At 40.7% G+C, this 18,788-nt stretch overlaps 3 protein-coding genes across 7 annotated transcripts in view; 1 reads left to right on the forward strand and 2 right to left on the reverse strand.

Annotated features, from left to right (window-relative positions):
• LOC141781121 (cytochrome P450 2K1-like) overlaps positions 1-18,788 on the forward strand; it is an 80,740-nt gene that overhangs the window by 14,291 nt on the left and 47,661 nt on the right. The gene's annotated exons all lie outside the window — the stretch shown is intronic.
• LOC141781116 (uncharacterized) lies at positions 914-13,589 on the reverse strand. Of its 4 annotated transcripts, none has more exons than XM_074656644.1 (4): positions 13,356-13,589; positions 2,694-3,378; positions 2,424-2,537; positions 914-2,248 (listed from the first exon to the last, which is right to left on the reverse strand). In XM_074656644.1, the coding sequence occupies exons 2-4, from the start codon at positions 3,333-3,335 to the stop codon at positions 1,292-1,294; spliced, it is 1,713 nt and encodes a 570-aa protein (XP_074512745.1). In that variant the 5' UTR covers positions 3,336-3,378; positions 13,356-13,589; the 3' UTR covers positions 914-1,291. The 4 variants fall into 4 exon arrangements, with proteins under 4 accessions (XP_074512745.1, XP_074512747.1, XP_074512746.1 ...); XM_074656646.1 differs by lacking the exon at positions 13,356-13,589 and adding an exon at positions 8,588-8,944; XM_074656645.1 differs by lacking the exon at positions 13,356-13,589 and adding an exon at positions 6,486-6,920.
• LOC141781119 (cytochrome P450 2K1-like) lies at positions 11,622-18,582 on the reverse strand. Its single transcript, XM_074656650.1, has 9 exons — positions 18,325-18,582; positions 15,827-15,992; positions 14,595-14,750; positions 14,345-14,505; positions 14,017-14,196; positions 12,897-13,038; positions 12,425-12,609; positions 12,128-12,269; positions 11,622-12,050 (listed from the first exon to the last, which is right to left on the reverse strand). Exons 1-9 carry the CDS (start codon positions 18,526-18,528, stop codon positions 11,857-11,859), a joined length of 1,530 nt encoding a protein of 509 aa, XP_074512751.1. The 5' UTR covers positions 18,529-18,582; the 3' UTR covers positions 11,622-11,856.

Here is an 18,788-nt window from a genome sequence, read left to right on the forward strand (position 1 = left end):
GGTCGCAACGCTTTGTCATTTTAAACAATTATTGCCATGTATAATAAAGGCATTTTAATTTTGTTCAAACTCTACAGTGTGCCTTGGACCATTTTTGAAGGAGACTTGCATTTTGCACCTTTTTTGAGAACATATTCCACCCATGCAAGATTGAATAAGCACAATACACCTGAAGGATACAAAGAGCACCTGGCCATATGTGATTACCACAAAGACCCAGCAGCGCTTCTACTCTGTTGTCTTCTATTCAATGAATAGTTTTGCATAACTCAACCTGCAAACCCCGGTTTACCACATTGGTATCAGAAGTGCAATGAAGAGGATGACCTTTTCTCATCTTTCATCTCCCAGGCCAGGTCGAGGAAACTCCTCCTCGAGCAGGGTGGCAGGAAGCTGTCGGGTCCAGGTAGAGGACAGGAAGAACCTGCCATACACTGATGCTGTCATCCATGAAATACAGAGAATGGCCAACGTTCTTCCCATAAGATTGCACCTCCTGAGATGTCGCCTTCCAGGACTACTTCATCAAGAAGGTAAAGCAACTGTTAAAAATGGCATGTGACCCAAAACTCTGTTTGCGGGTGGACGAGAGGCAAAAATGTAGAGGAAATGATCTCTTTTTAAAAATATCTGTATACGTGTAGACAGGGCCTAACACTGCTATCTCCCATTGAGAATTTATACAATGATTGGTCATTAAATATGAAGCTTAGAATTGTCATTTTAACATTATCTTGTTTAGTTTAGATGTAGTAGTTCTAGATTACACTACAGCTCTTTCATTTTACTCCACCAGTGCAGGCCAATGAGATGAACTGCACCTTTCGTAAGCTTCCGCTGTATACACACACATAACATGCTTCACACACACTGCCTTACACATTGAAATGGGAACGTGCTTTGGATCATAACCATCTTTTTATTTTTTTATCGGCTAGCATAGAGGTATGAAAACAGTTCATAATGCCAGTCCTAGAGATACAAAAATAATAGATACAAAATAAACAAGAAGTGTGACAAAAAAATGACAAAGTGCCTGCACATAATCATTTTCTCTAATTTTATAATCATTGTAAAGACAAATCAACACATTGTTACTAAAGCATTCTGCATTCTATTGCTGTTTGTAATCCCTTAAAATGTACTTTGGAAATACAATAAATTAATTTATGAAATGCTACGGCACATGTTCATTGTAAAAACATGTGTTTTCAGTATTCTAAAGTGATTCTAAAAAAGCAAATCCAAGCCCTTATTGGTCCCAAAACACTCTGAGGCATCTGAAGGCCTCTTAAGGTCCTTCCACTTTGATAATATTGATCTGTTGATCCTGTGAAGAGTGGTTAGAGTTCATCCCCGGCTGGGTAGACACACTGCAGTCCTGGAGAGTCCTCGCTGAACAGCTGTTTGGGAAATCAGATGTTTTACTCTCTGATCCTCTGAAAGTTTGAGAATGTGACTGGCTGTATGTAGGGACATAGGACTGTGTGAAAGGCGGCATGAGCGACTGACTGTTTTGCTGCGAGTATGCAGCTGCATACTGCTGTGTTTGAGGTGGGGTGTGAGTAAGTGGGAGGTTGTCGGCATTGCTACATGGTGGAAACCCATTCATGCTGGAAGGGCTCAGTCCTGGCAGTTTAAAGGCCTCTACGCTTTCTAAACTCTCTAAAGAGTTGTAGCTTGGCTGGGTTTGGCTGCACTGAGTGTACGTGCCTTGACTGAAGTTGAAGTTGTCTTGGCTGAAAGAGGTAGATGCAGAAGCTGTTGGCAAACCAGAGGGTGATGGAGTTTTGTTGTGCTGCTGTTGAACGACGCTACAACGTCCCAGTTTGGCGGAGAGGCTCTGTAGAGTGCTGAGGATCTCCTTCTGAATGTGTGTCTGCTGCGACTGCTCCCTCTCCATGCAGCACTGCTGCTCCACCAGCATCTTCACTGCCAGACCCAAGCTGCGCACCTCAGAGCCCAGGGTCTGAATCTGATCCTGTAGACCACCTCTCCCTAAGGTGTCCTGGAATGCCTGCTGGGGGCTCGGGTTCCCCTCACTACGAGCGGTGCCCTGGCCTCCGGGGGTCTGTAGACGGATGAGGGCAACCCCAGGAGCCGAGGATGGTAAAGGTGCTGGTGACCGGTTAGGAAGACGAATGCCAACCCGAGGTAGAGGGTGAGGGGAACGGACAGACAGACCTGGTCTCTGCGTAAGGAAACACCTGGGGGCGCTGCCTCCACCGGGCTGACCTTCCATAACAGTCTGTGCAATATGACAAAAATATTATGAAAATAGTGAAAAACTATGAAAAGTTTTAAAGCAATCGTATGTACTGTGACCCCCACAAGAAGTGACTGAAGTCTGTCATTGATTAAGTGCTTGAACACACTTTAGTTAAGGTAAATAAAGGTGTAGATCAGGTTTGCTCTTTCCTCACCTTTTCAGTGGTCAGATCATACGTTTCGGGTGGTTGTTGCATTGCACTTCTCAAATCAGCATCTTGGACACTCGAGGGATCTCTCCTCAACAGTGACGTCACCTGGTGGAATGACTGATGAAAAACAATGCATGCAAGTTAAGACTGACAGATGAGTGAATTCTTACGGTATTTGACGCATTACACTGGTTTTGTACTATACTAAACAATAACTACAAACCTAACAATTGGGATTGTGACACATGGGAGAAATTTTGCAAAAGCAGGTACCTTCATCCTGTGTGACAGCGCTTTATCCAGAAGCCTCTTTCGAGCTGCGAGCATTGAATTGGTGGCTGGAGAAGGTGTAGCTCTCCTCCTCATCAATGCTCCAGAAGCTGTTAGTGTGGAAGGCACAGCACCGGCCTCTGCTCTTGTTACAGTGGACTGGGGAACTCTTTGTTGGTTGCTTTGTGCAAGGGAGGTGACGCTAACAATCTGGATGTCATTTTCTTCCTTATCTCCCTCGTGTTGCTGTTCTGGTCTGCTGCCTCCACTGGTCTCCCTAGACCCAGATGGCTTTGCCCCAGTATCTGGATTTGTGGAAGTCTGTTTGGCAAAATTTGCAGCTGCTGCAAAGCCAGCGTGGTGAGATGCCTCCCGCAGAAGATTTTGGAGATGAATGTTATTCCAGCTCTCTTGCATTGCTCCGGCTCGAGGCTGCACCTGTGCGGGTGATGTGCTGCTTCCAGCCTCCATGGGTCTAACCCTCCCTGGAGGCCTCCCTTGAAACTCCCTCAGGAACAGGTAGATGGCCTGGGCAGACACCTTGATGTTCTCCAGCTCCAGCACAGCTTTGATCTTACGGAAACTCAGTCCAGCCTTCCGTAGCTCCACCACTTTGTGTTTGGCGGCATCATCCAGCCGGCCCATGGTCTCTCACTCCAGAGGGACTCAGTGAGTTTGGCAGTTAAACCTGCAGTAGGCAGAATGTTTTTGGCATTATTGGGCAGAAAATCCATAATAACCTTTCAGCATATTGTAATTCAAGTGCTCTGAGAGAAAACTAGACGTCTGCACCTCCTCATGGCTCTGTTTTCAGGCTTTAAAAAATGTAGCCCGTGACAGGAGACTTTGACCAATCACAGGTCATTTCAGAGAGAGAGCGTTCCTATTGGCTGTTCAATCAACAGAGGCAGCTGTCAATCACTCACAAACTCCAATCAAACAGTCAAACTATGCAGAGCTGATCAAATATGAATCAATATTCTGTTACTGTAATGCTTTGACCGTTTGATTGGAGTTCGCGAGTGATTGACAGCTGCTCAGAGACGGCGAGGCTCCAGATCAGCTCTGATTGGTTGTTTTCCTCCGGTCTGTGAAATCTTGCAGATGCCATTAGGAGCACCGGAGGACACAGAGGCACGTGATATTTTTTCAGATTACCTGTCCTGTCTCATGCACTACTGTCAGGGTATAGTTACCGCTTTATAAAAATAACTTTTTTAAAATCATATTTGCTCCATTTCTTCAAACTGCAGCTTTAATCTGTAGAAGATTCATATATTACATATAGTAAAAACACTGTAACTAACATTTGGTGCATGGTTAACACTGAGAAATGCTGTGGACGTCTTCTACAAAACACAAGTAATGCAGAAGTGTATTGCTGCCAACATTACACAAAACTTTTGCTCAGTTTTTCATGGGATCCTTATTAGGTTATAACAATTTTCGTATTTATACTTGATACAATCCCGTTGTAACAATAAACCTCCTCTCGTTATAACAACACATTACTTTTATCATGTTGTTCCAACGTATCTCAGTAAAACTAACTTATAAAACCTATAAAATCTACTGATCCTATATATATATATATATATACATATAGACTAAAAATATATCTTACACCGTATATACTGTATATGTTCTTAATATGCCTGTATATATTATTAATATGCCTGTATTTGTTCTTAATCTGCCTGTATATGTTCTTAATATGCCCTAATAGAAAGTATTTCCTTTTATAATTGTAATTTAACTTATTATTTTAATGGAGCTTCCCAGCAAAAAGCATTTCACACGATTGTACCTGTATAACCGGCGTGACCATAAACATCTTGAATCTTGAATCTTGATCCACACATGGAAAAACAAGATCATAACAAACTGCCTAATGTTTATGTCTCTGCATACAACTTACTTGATAAATCTGTAATGAGGTGAAGTGGCTAACGTTACTGGTTATCATAAATATACTTTTGTCAAGATTAAATTAGTATTAGTAGTTGTATGAGGTTTTGATCTATCTTCCATGAAAACTGATGCAAAAAGTCTGTTTATAAAGTGGTGAACCAGGATCTGTTATTGGAGCAGGAGAGACTTTATATGTTCTGTTAATGTAAGTGTAAATATGTCTGTTTTCTATCCAGACTGCTGAATGAACAAAAGGACTTGAAGGGCCTGGAGGAGACGAGAACTGGAGGGCATGGAACAAACATTTGGTTACTATCAAATCAAATAGTAGTAGTAGCTGTTGTATCACTTGTAGTAATAGTTAAAGTTGTTGTAGTATTAGTAGTATTTATTGTAGTATTAGTAACTGTTGTAGTAACTGTTGTATCACTTGTAGTAATAGTTAAGGTTGTTGTAGTATTAGTAGTATTTATTGTAGTATTAGTAACTGTTGTAGTAACTGTTGTATCACTTGTAGTAATAGTTAAAGTTGTTGTAGTATTAGTAGTATTTATTGTAGTATTAGTAACTGTTGTAGTAGCTGTTGTATCACTTGTAGTAATAGTTAAAGTTGTTGTAGTATTAGTAGTATTTATTGTAGTATTAGTAACTGTTGTAGTAACTGTTGTATCACTTGTAGTAATAGTTAAGGTTGTTGTAGTATTAGTAGTATTTATTGTAGTATTAGTAACTGTTGTAGTAACTGTTGTATCACTTGTAGTAATAGTTAAAGTTGTTGTAGTATTAGTAGTATTTATTGTAGTATTAGTAACTGTTGTAGTAACTGTTGTATCAGTTGTAGTAATAGTTAAGGTTGGTGTAGTATTAGTAGTATTTATTGTAGTATTAGTAACTGTTGTAGTAGCTGTTGTATCAGTTGCAGTAATAGTTAAAGTTGTTGTAGTATTAGTAGTACTTATTGTAGTAGTAGTAACTGTTGTAGTAGCTGCTGTATCAGTTGTAGTAATAGTTAAAGTTGTAGTATTAGTAGTATTAGTAGTATTTATTGTAGTATTAGTAACTGTTGTAGTAACTGCTGTATCAGTTGTAGTAATAGTTAAAGTTGTAGTATTAGTAGTATTAGTAGTATTTATTGTAGTAGTAGTAACTGTTGTAGTAGCTGTTGTACCAGTTGTAGTAATAGTTAAAGTTGTTGTAGTATTAGTAGTATTTATTGTAGTATTAGTAACTGTTGTAGTAACTGTTGTATCAGTTGTAGTAATAGTTAAAGTTGTAGTATTAGTAGTATTAGTAGTATTTATTGTAGTATTAGTAACTGTTGTAGTAACTGTTGTATCAGTTGCAGTAATAGTTAAAGTTGTAGTATTAGTAGTATTAGTAGTATTTATTGTAGTAGTAGTAACTGTTGTAGTAACTGTTGTAGTAATAGTTAAAGTTGTAGTATTAGTAGTATTTATCGTAGTATTAGTAGCTGTTGTAGTAACTGTTGTAGTAACTGTTGTAGTAATAGTTAAAGTTGTAGTATTAGTAGTATTTATTGTAGTAGTAGTAACTGTTGTATTAGATGTTGTAGTAACGTTAGTGTTAACTTATAATGCCTATAAAATAGTTATCCACACTTAAAGAAAACAAGATCATAACAACTGCCTTGTTTTTATGTCGCATACAACTTAGCGTGACTTACTTGATGACTCGGTAACGAGGTGAAGTGGCTAGCGTTACAGGTTATCATAAACATACGTTAGTCCAGATTAAATAGTCATCTGTTATCATGTGTGTCTCCGTGCCACACATGCAGTCATCACATCTGTCCTGCTATCTTCCAGATGTTAGCCTGGTTAGCTAACAGCTAGCTCAGAACCGTTATAAAGTGAACCAGCTCACCTTGTGGAGGGAAAGTCGATCAGTGTTCAGATCATTTCACATACCACGATGAAATATTTCGTCTTTAACATAGCTACGATGTAATCAGAGAGTCACACACAACCATAAACTCATGTTTCTTTATCGACAATAACATAAATAAACAAATGAGTGGTCGCTCTGATGATGACGTAACTTCCGCTTGTTACGTCATCACTCCATAGAATAGGTAAGCACCTAACTGGACTATCTATGCACACACTGTTTACAATATTAATGAAACTACTGAGCATTTATTTTTTCATTGTATGTATTCTGGAGCTTTATGGCTTCTGATATACAGGACTGGCTTTTCCCAATAGTTTCTCATCTGGGAAACTTCTCTCAAAAGACTTAATGGACAATTACAAAGATGACTTTCTGGTGAATAACATTCTCATTCTTAGAAAATTGTATTTGCACAAATCCAAGTATATGAAAGTGAAACCTATAGGTTTAATGTGTTTCATTCTGTTAACAGCGACACCTTTGGCCATTAAAGGTCACCTATTATGCAAAATGCACTTTTCCATGTCTTTTAAACATCAATATCTGTCCCCAGTGTGTCTACAGGCCACCATAGTATCATAAAAGACCATCCTCTCTCTTTTTCTCCTCCTCCGTTTGTCCGGAAATGGGTGCAGAAAAAAAAATCGCTTTTTTTCCTTCTCTTCTGACGTCATTAGAGAAATGCAAGCCATGTAAGGGTTTCCTGGTCGAACCAGAGAGAACCTTCAGTAGCTGACCCCGGCCCACAGCGCGTCACTGTCTCTCCTCCTCAACCTAACTTGAGCAAAGTCTGCAAGAACCAGCAGAACAGGCTTCATGTACTCCCATCATCTAAATATAACATGTTCTTTCACAAAGGCTTTATGTAATTACACTGTTTAAACAGATGATATTTATATATTATATATATTTGATGTCATGCATGTAGCAGAGTACAGGTAGTAAATAGTGACTTGTAAGCAACACAACACATTTCTGTTTCACAGTCAAACTTTATTTGAGTAGACAGATGACAATATTAATTATTCACAGCATTTGTAATCATCTCACCTGTTAGTTAGTTATGTTAACATGGTACAGGAGAAAGTCTTCAGCTCTGGTAAACTATGGTAAGCTAAGCTCCGGTGGTCTGTAGTCATGGTAACACAGAGACAGCTACTACTGTAAATAATATACCATTACTCTGATCTTCCATACATTTATCTTTTAGCAGAAATAATGAACTGACTACTGTTTCACATCTTCTATTTTCCACCCTGATGGTCGCTGTGTTTACACACCGTGTCATAGCGGTAGCATGTAGCTAACCCCATCTGCTTTCAGCTATCTGCTCTCCTCTGGGATGATTCTGTCGGTCATTTCTCACAGATGGATCTGTAAAGACAGACGTAAAACAGAGTGTATGTTTACGGTTTACAGAGTTGATGCATGAGGTAAACACTGAGTTAACTAACAGAGCTATAAATAGTATTATTTACCTGAGAGAAACCGTCAGGAAAACCTGGAATCTGGACCGCAGATGTTCATCATGTGTCGCCGATTTCTGATCAGATTCCTCCGGTAACGTGCGCTGGGTGAAGTTTCTGGTTTATAAACTTTAAAGTGGTTTATAAGCTCTATTCTAGCTGCCTCTCCCTCCACTCGTCTCTCCAGAGCTGCTCCGGGAGGGAGGGGGAGGGTGACGCTGTTGTTGAGGAAGTTTGATTGACAGAAAACGCTGACCAATCAGAGCAGAGTAGGAGGAGACAGGCTGTGAATCAGTGGTTTTCAGACAGAGGCTGAATTAGGCTCTGAGGCAGGCAGACTCAGGCTGCAGTATGAGAAGAATAAAGGGTTTTTTAAACATTGCAGCATGTAAACATGTTCTAGTGCAACATTAAAATACATCTATGAACCTGGAAATGAGCATAATATGTGACCTTTAAGACAACGAAAGTCAGCGTCCTGATGCTCGCGCCTGTGCTCGCTCTACATAGACATGAACGAGCATCGCTCAAAACAGTGAGGCGACACACGTCAGCTAAAACCACAATATCACTCCATATTTCAGCTGCTTGGCAGTAATGATAGCTGACCAGTCGAAAGTCTCTCCATGAATCAATGCTGATCCTAGTGTTGGCTTTTCCTGCCTCAGCCTCCTGACCGCAGCCAGAGGGAACAGGTGGGACGCCGGAGTTTTGGTCGGAGACGATAACGTTTCTCGCTGCGGAGCCCCGTCACTTCACAAGACACGGGAAACCTCTGTTGGTCTGGGGGAGCTGCAGCATTTATTTCTGCACAGACGTCCACTGTACATTCACTAGATATTCTCAGAGCTACGAAGACTTCTGCAGCGTGTAGTCTGCGCGCATGCACGTGTAGAGGTGGAGCGAGCTGAGTGAGAATGAGCGTGGTGTGTGAGTGAAGGCAGGGAGACAGAGGAGCAGAGTAGGGGAGAGTGGGGTAAGATGAGCCAATTTTTACTTATGCTGTCCTCGAGGTTAGGAAAAATGAGACAGAAGCAGAATGAAAACTTGAACCTTAAATTCAGGATCTCTCCTATCAAATGAAATGATCAGCATGCATCAATCACAAAGCTGTCTGGAAAAAATGACCTTCCCAAAAAAAGTGCTCCTGTGGCTCAACTTGCCCCAGGTAAGGGGTAAGTTGATCCGAGTCAGTGGGTAAGTTGAGCCATCGTGGGGTAAACTGAACATCTGAGTTTTTAAGTTTAAACCTCAGCATAAGTGTGTTAACAAACAGTTTCACAGTTATGAACTTGTGAGAACAAACCACCAGTGAGTTTCAAGACCATTGAACAATCAAAATATCATTCAATATTCGACAATATTCCAGTCGTCAAGGTTGCAGTGAAATATGAACTGTTGCTCCCTCCTTGCAGTTCCTCCAGCCTTTTGAGGTTGAGGTAGCTCCTTCAGCACATCACTCAGTGGAAAAGATGCCTCATCCTTTTCCTTGAATACAAAGGTGGGCTTCTCACGTCAAGTGTTCCCCCGGATTCTTCTGAGAAATCTTGCACTCACTTCGTTGCCCTCCAGGCTCTCAACCAAGCCAATGTAATGGTAGCTTCTGCCTTTGGATACAAAGTTTACTATGACAAAGTCACCAACTGACAGATCTGAGATGTCTGATTCACTTCTCTCATCATTAGAACTCTCATGTTCAGAAGTGTCATCAAATGGGATGGCATCACACTCTCCTCAGAACTGCTGTACGCTGTGATTTTCGTCTTGGTCTTTGGTTTGACCTAGGCCTACCTGCTAAACCCTGCTCTTTCCAGTTGTTGGGGACAGGAAGGTTGTTCTTTCTGCCAATTCCAATGCCAGTTCACAGCATTTCTTTGGAGTAAGGCCGTGGAACTGTTCAGCCAGCTTCTTGATATGGTCTGCAAGCTCCTTCTCTACCTCCTCTGTGAGGACCCTCTTTGCCTCTGCTGTTCCACTATAACCAACTGTTTTAACTTCCTTTATCTCCCTCTTCTATAAAGGTTAACACATAAAAAAATCAAACCAAGTTGTGTAACACTCAACAGTAATACCATTTTATACATCAGAGAATTAATTTGGTTAATTTATGGTGGGGTAAGTTGAGCCAGTGGCTCGGAATAATAGTAGAATATTAGTGAGCCAGTGGCTCAACTTACCCCATAGCCTTTGGCTCACTTTGCCCCATAGCTACCATTTTGGAAAAAATGGCCCAGTTTAGCAATTCAGGCTAATCTTTAGCGAAGGGATTAACATGGTGTTATATCTTAGTAAATCACCAACATGTATAATAGATTTTTTTAGACCTGGATAAATTTGCTTTGACCTAACATTCATTATTCCTGACATGCAGAAAATTTACTTTGACTGGGAAAAAACTGTTTTTGGTGTAAAAAAGTACTTACTACTTCTCCCATGTGCTTAACTCCATCACAGCAAGATAGAAATGATGGGTACTTCCTGAATTTATGGTCACATGACAAAACATAATCACAGTTGCCAAGATACAGAGGGTGGGTCAACTTACCCACTGGCTCATTTTACCCCACTCTCCCCTACGGCAGAGACTCCGGCCCTGGAGACCAAAGTTACGGTAGAAAATTGTATTTGCACAAATCCAAGTATATGAAAGTGAAACCTATAGGTTTAATGTGTTTCATTCTGAGTTTCCTTCTTACATAAAAGCCCTTAAAGTCATGAAAAACAAAAATGCATTGAAACTTCTTAGTATAATAGAAGAATATGAATTACAGGTACAGCCCTAGCCCTGAAAGATTTACGTTTTGTGGACAAGTGTTGGAAAAAAGTTGTGATATTGTTTTGAGCATTTCTGTGAACTTTAAAAAACGTGGAAATATCGCCACTGTCTCAGGCGGCAGGTACACACACCGCATCGCGGATGTTATGGGTTTACCTTGCCCTGAGCATGGTCTTACAGACAAGGTGTGTTTACTTTGTTATTTGAACTCCCACACATTATTGCACACATGTATTAGTTTACAGAAAACAGGTATTTTATGAAGTGTTTTATATAAAAGCAAGTTACATGTTGCAGAGCTGCACCTGTTTCTGGAAGATGTTAACATTGTAGTTTAAAGGTGAAGTATATTGTGATATTTGGTTACAGCCTAATGGGTTCACATTGAAAGTGTTTTATATTTCTCTTGTGTGATAGTGATGTTTAAATTGAGTGTGAATGTCCAGAATCGTAGCAGATTAGATATTGCTTATGAAAAGTACAGTTTAAGATGACTGTTATTTGCACTATATCATTATAGTAGCCATGTTGCACTTATATAAAAGTGATATCGTGTACTAGAATGTTGCTATATGTATGAAAACTGGAAGCAGTACACCTGAAATGTGAAGTTGTTATGTGTGATATTAATGGACTAATTGGATTAATGGATGTTTATTGCACTTACCTTAAACCAAAGTTATTATTGTGTGAAACAGAGACTGACACTAAGAGAAATGGGATGTTTGGAATATGTTATTGTGAATTTGAATATAGATGCAATCTGGATACGAACTGAGCGCTTCCGTGTCTTCATTGTTGCTGTGGTACCACATTCTGGGACCCGTAACATATATATATATATATATGATGAATGAAAACATTGGCAACAGGTTAAAGAAATTTAATCCCATTTTCTTATTAAGATTTTTCTCTCTGAATTGAAATGGCCACACACAGCAAACTGCAGATACAGATATTCCTTGCTGATACCCTAACAATGCACTTCATTTGAAGATAAAATGTGTTAACACAGTAACACAGTAGTGTTACTTTTTCAATGGTTTAGCATTCTCAAAAGCTTTCCACTGTGCAAAAGTGTTTGACTTGAATGTTACTAATTTCAAAATTCCTCTCGACTGACAGCACACAGCTCATGAGGTGACGGGTTGCGGGTGAAGCCCACAGCTGGTTTCAGATCCAGTTCATCCTCTGTGACTCCAGGTGGAGGAGTGAAACGAAAGCGCTGGAGGAGGAAGGTGAAGAAGAGGAAGAGCTCCACTCTAGCCAGACTTTCTCCTGGACACGCCCTGCGACCTGTCACAGAACAAACTTCGGGTAATCTGAAAAACTTCAATTGGTATTGACAAGAAGTGTTAGCTGAGCTCGCTAACCTGCAGAGAAAGGTATGAAGGCGTCTCTCTTGACAAACTTCCCATTCTTGTCCAAGAAATGGGCAGGATTAAAGGTGCGTCCGCCCTCCCACTCACTTTCATCCCACAGAACTGATGTCATAAGAGGATACACAGGGGTCCCCTTGAGAAAGACAGTTTATTAATACTTACAATGTTTTAAAGAGCAATACAAACTACTATCTTTAAACAGCTTTCTAGAATCAAGTATGCAGTTGCATTCTGTTTCATCATTTTGCCTGAACTGGAAGACTTGTTATAATTTAGTCAGATGTTTACCTTTCTAATAAAATAGCCCTGGAAGGTCACATCTGTGCTGGTGATGTGAGGAATAGAGATGGGAAGGATATTCGCCAGTCTCTGTGTCTCATGGATGACAGCGTCAGTGTAGGGCAGGTTCATCCTGTCCTCTACCTTGACCTGACGGCTTCCAACCACCCTGCTCAGCTCCTCCTGGACCTGGTCTGGAAATTAGAAAATAAGAGAGGCCACTAAAAGGCAAAGCAGAAGTAAAGCATGTTTTTCTTGCCAATTGTGTAGAAAGACTAACATGATTGCATCTCACCAAACTCTCACAGAGACAGGTCATATTAATGAACACAGTCCACAACACATCACCATTGCTGTCACAGCATTTTGCACAAGTAAGATCAGATTAATCTCAATGCCTTTAGTGTAACTGTCGGACCATCTGGAAGAAGAATGCCCAGGAAAACTAAGGAAATAGGTTTGACACAAGCATATTACTTACCTTGTATTTGAGGATACTTGGCCATGAGCAACAGACTCCATCTCAGTGTAGTTGATGTAGTATCAGTACCAGCCACAAAGAGGTTGCCAACAGATGCCACAAGGTTCTCCATGTTGTAGTATGAGTCCGTAATCCCAAAATCCTTATTAACAGGTAAAAAAATTAAATGGGTTTATATTTGATTTGAAAGAAGCTCTAACCATCTATCTTCAAGCTATTGATTTCTTTCATAAAAATTGAATGGTGTTCAAAGGGACTGTTTGTAAGAATCAGAAATTGCTTGTTAACAGCGACACCTTTGGCCATTAAGACAACGAAAGTCAGCGTCCTGTTGCTCGCGCTTGTGCTCGCTCTACATAGACATGAACGAGCATCGCTCAAAACAGTGAGGCGACACACGTGAGCTAAAACCACAATATCACTCCATATTTCACCTGCTTGGCAGTAATGTTAGCTGACCAGTCGAAGGTCTCTCCATGAATCAATGCTGATCCTAGTGTTGGCTTTTCCTGCCTCAGCCTCCTGACCGCGGCCGTAGGGAACAGGTGGGACGCCGGAGTTTTGGTCGGAGACGATAACGTTTCTCGCTGCGGAGCCCCGTCACTTCACAAGACACGGGAAACCTCTGTTGGTCTGGGGGAGCTGCAGCATTTATTTCTGCACAGACGTCCACTGTACATTCACTAGATATTCTCAGAGCTACGAAGACTTCTGCAGTGTGTAGAGGTGGAGCGAGCTGAGTGAGAATGAGCACGGTGTGTGAGTGAAGGCAGGGAGACAGAGGAGCAGACTACGGCAGAGACTCCGGCCCTGGAGACCAAAGCTACGGTCTCCCCCGCGTCCTCCGACCGCAGCCAACACTGTTTTGCAAGACGGGCTACGCTAGATATAACTTTGCGGTTTTGGTGCTTCCGTGCAGTTTGTGTTGGAGTCTTGTTTGAACATCGTAGCCACACAGGAGCGTGCATGGGACACCGAACCGCAATGATTTATATGTGTAAGAAGTTATAAACAGTCCCTTTAATGAACTCATGTTAAGCATCAATTAAGTCATAAAATCCAGGAATTAATTGTTACAGATTTAAACCATGCATTATGATATTACACTAGATTTCAATACCTCTAACTTCTGTTTCTGGACCAGAAAGGAGTCCACATATCCTCTGCACATCTGAGCATTCAAAGTTTCTCGTAAATGTCCGATCAGCTGCTTTATTTGTTTTTTGTTTTCAGCAGCACTCTTCCTGAGACGCATCCTGTTGCTCACCCATTGGAACATCCAGGGGAATAGGTTGTACAACTGGTTTTGATTGAACAAAGAATACAACACAAAAACAACACGATATTAAAGAACAATAAAATGTATCCATGCTAATGAGTCTGTACTTCTTATTACACCCCACAAAACATACATCTGTTAGTTTATTTAATGAAAGACAAAGTGGTACTTGTATTGAAGGAGAGCCTGAAAGTCGAAGGTTGGCATTGGCTCGCTCTATCATACTAGTAAACTCTGGATCACTGTAATCAAATCTGTGGCCATAGACCATTGAACAGATGATGTTGCAAACTGCACAGTTTAGTGACTGGGTAGTATCGAAGGGTTGACCTGAAACAAACACAAATTTGAATGAGTTAAACAAAAAACAAATTTGGAATTCCTTATAAAGATATAATACAATACAAGAGAAGAGTTACCTCCATGTTCTTCAAACACTTTGATCAGATACTGAGTCTCCTCAATGATTTTGTCCTCTATTGCTTTTCTGCCCATCCCAAAGTCTCTCAGGTTGGTCAAAGCAAAACGCCTCATTTCTTTCCACGATTCCCCATTGGCAAATATAATTCCTCTACCTAAAGTGAAATCAAGTACACAGGTTGTATCAAAATGCAGTTTGTGCACTGCACAGTGCAAGAGTTTTTCAGAGATATGTCCTCTGGCTTCTGGTAAATTTTAGTGATGTAACTCAAAGTACTTTTCAGCCATAATAGCATCATGGCTGTAGCGATGGCAATGTCAGTCGGTCAGTCTATTACCTGATGATTTACCATGACATTTGGTACAGACATTCATGGTCCCCAAAGGATGAATCCATATGACTTTGGTCATCCCCATGACTTTTCTTCTAGTGCCACCATCGGGTCAAACTCCAATAAATCCAAAGATCCCTGACTTCCGTGGTGATGAGGTGCTTTGAGAGGCTTGTCAAGAGTTCATCAAGTCCTAACTATTCCCAACCGTGGACCCGCTGTAGTTTGCATACTAATCCAACAGATTCACAGACAATGCCATAAATCACCTCATCCACACTGCCCTGGTCTACCTGGAGGGGGTGTTGTGATCAAATGCTGTTTGTGGACTACAGCTCAGTGTTTAATACAATCATCCCTTCCAGACTTGTGATGAAGCTTGAAGACCTGAGACTCACCCTGTGCATCTGGGTCTTCAACTTCCTAAAGGACAGACCAGAGGCAGTGCTTGTGGGCGACCACAACTCATCCCTCCTCAACATCAACACAGGAGCCCCTCAAGGATGTATCCTGAGCCCCCTGCTGTACTCCCTGTACACATGATTGTCACCACGTCTGACTCCACCACAGTCGTGGTGAGCCTGATCTCTGACAACAAAGAGAAGGCCTACCTAGAGGAAGTGACTCACTTGGAGAACTGGTGCCAGGAGAACAACCTCACTGTAAAAGGCAGCAAAACTAAGGAGCTGATAGTGGATTTTGGGAAGAAGAAGGAGAGGAACTACCAACCTCTCCGGCTCCACGGGGCCCCCTGTCTAAGTAAAGCCACGCAGCACATTTTTTTGTCTGTACATTGTTAGCTGTGTTATATTAACAAAGTCATTGAAACAAAGGACTTAGTGTCATCTGATAAATGTATACTTTGAGGGATTATCACTAAAGCCTGCTGCTCTACTTACTACTATGGGAACCATGGAGGTCATCAGCGAATGCAAGGACCTGTCTGTCTCCAAACTCTACAGCATGGTTGACCAGTGCCTGCTTCACGGTCTCGTATACTGCCAGGATTACCACCTTCTGGGGTCCAAGATATACTCTGAACACTGATCCATATTTCTTGGAAAACTATGAAACAAAAAGCAGACAATGTTGTGATTATTATGACATTATTTAAAGTTTTACTGCCTTAGAAGTATTGAGATCATCACAACTTTACTCTAATTCTAAACACAGATGAACAAAACTGCAGTTAAGTGACCAGAATATCTTGTATCCTACAGTACAATTATCCAGAGAATCCTGCTCTCCTAAAGGTGTGATTATATCAAATCCAATTGATACAATACCATTAAAACGTTTGGAATTGCATGCCACAAAGGTACAGTCAGATGGCTGGGAGGACTACTCTTTATTTTTGAATGGTCTTTTATGCTTTTAGGTTGTAAAAAGTCATCTTTATATGTACATGGAGAACAGAATCCTGTAAAATGGTTCAACCAGACTGACATCTGAAAGGGCAGAAAAAGACAAAGCTACCTCTGAGAAACAGGAATAAACAATAAGAATATAAAAAATGAACAGTCATTGGTAAAAGAAATTGGAAGCTTAGCATCAAAATCTGTTTTAAATCAGATTTAAATAGGAACAGGGCCCTGGTTCAGTGTCAAGTGTGCAATAATGCCAAGCTGGAATTAATAGGTGTATTGCTTTAGCAAACCTATTGAGTAAAGTGCAGAGGGCCCAAAGAAAAATAGCTTCTAAAAATATTTAGAGGGCACTTGTGTTTTTCTGGACTGGAAAACAAATTAAAAATCAAAGCATATTTGGGGGTTGAATAATGTTATAACACTATTCTCCCCTGTCATGCAACACTGTGAGGACATAGACTAAATGGAAGTTTAAATCATTTAATTACTATTTTAGGGCAAAAACTATTTCAAATGTTAATTAAAGTTGCAAGCAGCGATGAACGGACCCTCGCACCTTCCCGCGCATCGGGGGTACTGGCGGGACGCCGGCTGACGCGGCCAGGCACAGTGAAACCGGAATTCTGATGAGCGCGATGCCACCTCCCACAAAACTCTAGTCTACGATAAACGGTTCATGAGTTATGAAAGTGGGAGGGGTTTATGTGTAGGGGGCGGGGATAACCTTCACCAATGAAACAGGAACTCTGCTGAGTGATATGACACCTCCCTCAAGACTCTACGACAAACAGTTCATGAGTTATGAAAAGGGGGCGTGGCTAACGTCTTGGGGCGGGGCTATGAGTATATTTTTGCATGTACATGTCATCAGGACTGGACCCTTATCATACCTGAGATATCTGGGGCAGATCGGACTATGTACAGTTGAGTTACAACAACTTCCTGTTTCATGGTGAATGGCTCAAAACGGCCGCCACGTCACGGTCAGGTCGTTCAGTGAAAACTCACCATTTTGAAAACTTTTCATCCTCAAGGTCTTAAGATGGTCCTTACCAAATTTCAAGTTGATCTCATCAAATCTGTAGGAGAAGTTCGTTAAAGTACACGCCCTATAAAATGCTAAAAATGGCCGAAAATCGCATATTAAATTCAAGATGGCTGACTTCCTGTTGAGTTTTGGCCATACCTCCCAGAGGCGTTTTTGTGTGTCTCCACATGTTACATCTGTTTGCAAATTTCATAAATTTTTCCAACTTTCTAGGGGGCGCTAGAGAGCCATTTTGCAAAAATTTCACCGCATCTGATAAGTGTTCCAAGTTTAACACCTTTTGGGGCATGTTAAGGTCGTCAAAAAGGCGATTCATTTGCATGAAATAAAAAAAGAATAATCCTTACAGTTTCAATAGGGCCTTCACTGGCCCGACGTTGTCGGTGCTCGGGCCCTAATAATATATTTGTTGTCTGAATTATACTGTTTTTATCTATGTTTGAATAACATCAAAAACAAACGCCTCCAAACGGACAAACCAACAAACAAACCAACGCCAGTGAAAACATAACCTCCTTCCTAGACCTTCGGGCTTGGCGGAGGTAATAATTAACAGTCACTGGTAAAAGAAATCTGAAGCTTAGCATCAAAATCTGTTTTAAATCAGATTTAAATAGGAACAGGGCCCTGGTTCAGTGTCAAGTGTGCAATAATGCCAAGCTGGAATTAATAGGTGTATTGCTTTCGCAAAGCTATTGAGTAAAGTGCAGAGGGCCCAAAGAAAAATAGCTTCTCAAAATATTTAGAGGGCACGTATGGTCTATGTGAGGAAATAGACTAAATGGAAGATTAAATCTTTTAGTAACTATTTTAGGGCAAAAACAATTTCAAATGTAAATAATATATTTGGTGTCTGAATCATACTGTTTTTATCTATGTTTAAATAACATCAAAAACATCAAAATAACCGGTGATTCCACACTTTTGAACGGTAGTGTATATACATTGTATAACCAATTTAGTTTAACATATCATGTCTCACCTCATACAGTGTACTGTGGACTGATTTAAGATCCAGCTGCAGCAAATTGCCAAACACAGGCAGTGGCCAGGGTCCCGGAGGCTCCTTTCTTTGATGGTCAGAGTTGGGGAAAAATACATAAAAGACCAGTAGGATCCCAATGATGCCCAGTAGAGTGGTTGTACTTGGGGACTGCAGAAACATGTTTTCCATGACGACAGGCATACTCTCAACAGTTAGAGACAATGTTTCTGTGTTTAATGTGACCTGACACAGTAAGAAGTCCTCTATTATAGCTACAGAGTTTTTTTTTTTTTATTATCCCTTGGTTAATGTGCAATCGTTACATTGACCGGAACATCGAGTCCAAAGGTATGTAAACAGAATAAGGAGTATAGAGTTTATTCAACGCACTAAATGGACTATTGCCAGGTACAAGTCCAAACTACGTGCCAACATAATTCATTATAAACACAAGATGTGGA

The sequence above is a fragment of the Sebastes fasciatus genome, chromosome 13 (assembly GCF_043250625.1).
Source record: "Sebastes fasciatus isolate fSebFas1 chromosome 13, fSebFas1.pri, whole genome shotgun sequence".
Lineage (NCBI taxonomy): Eukaryota > Metazoa > Chordata > Actinopteri > Perciformes > Sebastidae > Sebastes > Sebastes fasciatus.

Excerpts from the sequence above, each read along its gene's own strand:
- LOC141781116 (XM_074656644.1), bottom strand. The coding sequence starts at position 3,335 with ATGGGCCGGCTGGATGATGCCGCCAAACACAAAGTGGTGGAGCTACGG. Across the intron at positions 2,538-2,693 it reads CGCTGTCACACAGGATGAAG|TCATTCCACCAGGTGACGTC; the intron begins GTACCTGCTTTT and ends GTTTTTCATCAG. Across the intron at positions 2,249-2,423 it reads ATGATCTGACCACTGAAAAG|ACTGTTATGGAAGGTCAGCC; the intron begins GTGAGGAAAGAG and ends CATATTGCACAG.
- LOC141781119 (XM_074656650.1), bottom strand. The coding sequence starts at position 18,528 with ATGCCTGTCGTCATGGAAAACATGTTTCTGCAGTCCCCAAGTACAACC. Across the intron at positions 14,506-14,594 it reads AGTGTTTGAAGAACATGGAG|GTCAACCCTTCGATACTACC; the intron begins GTAACTCTTCTC and ends TGTTTGTTTCAG. Across the intron at positions 12,051-12,127 it reads CTTCATACCTTTCTCTGCAG|GTCGCAGGGCGTGTCCAGGA; the intron begins GTTAGCGAGCTC and ends GTTCTGTGACAG.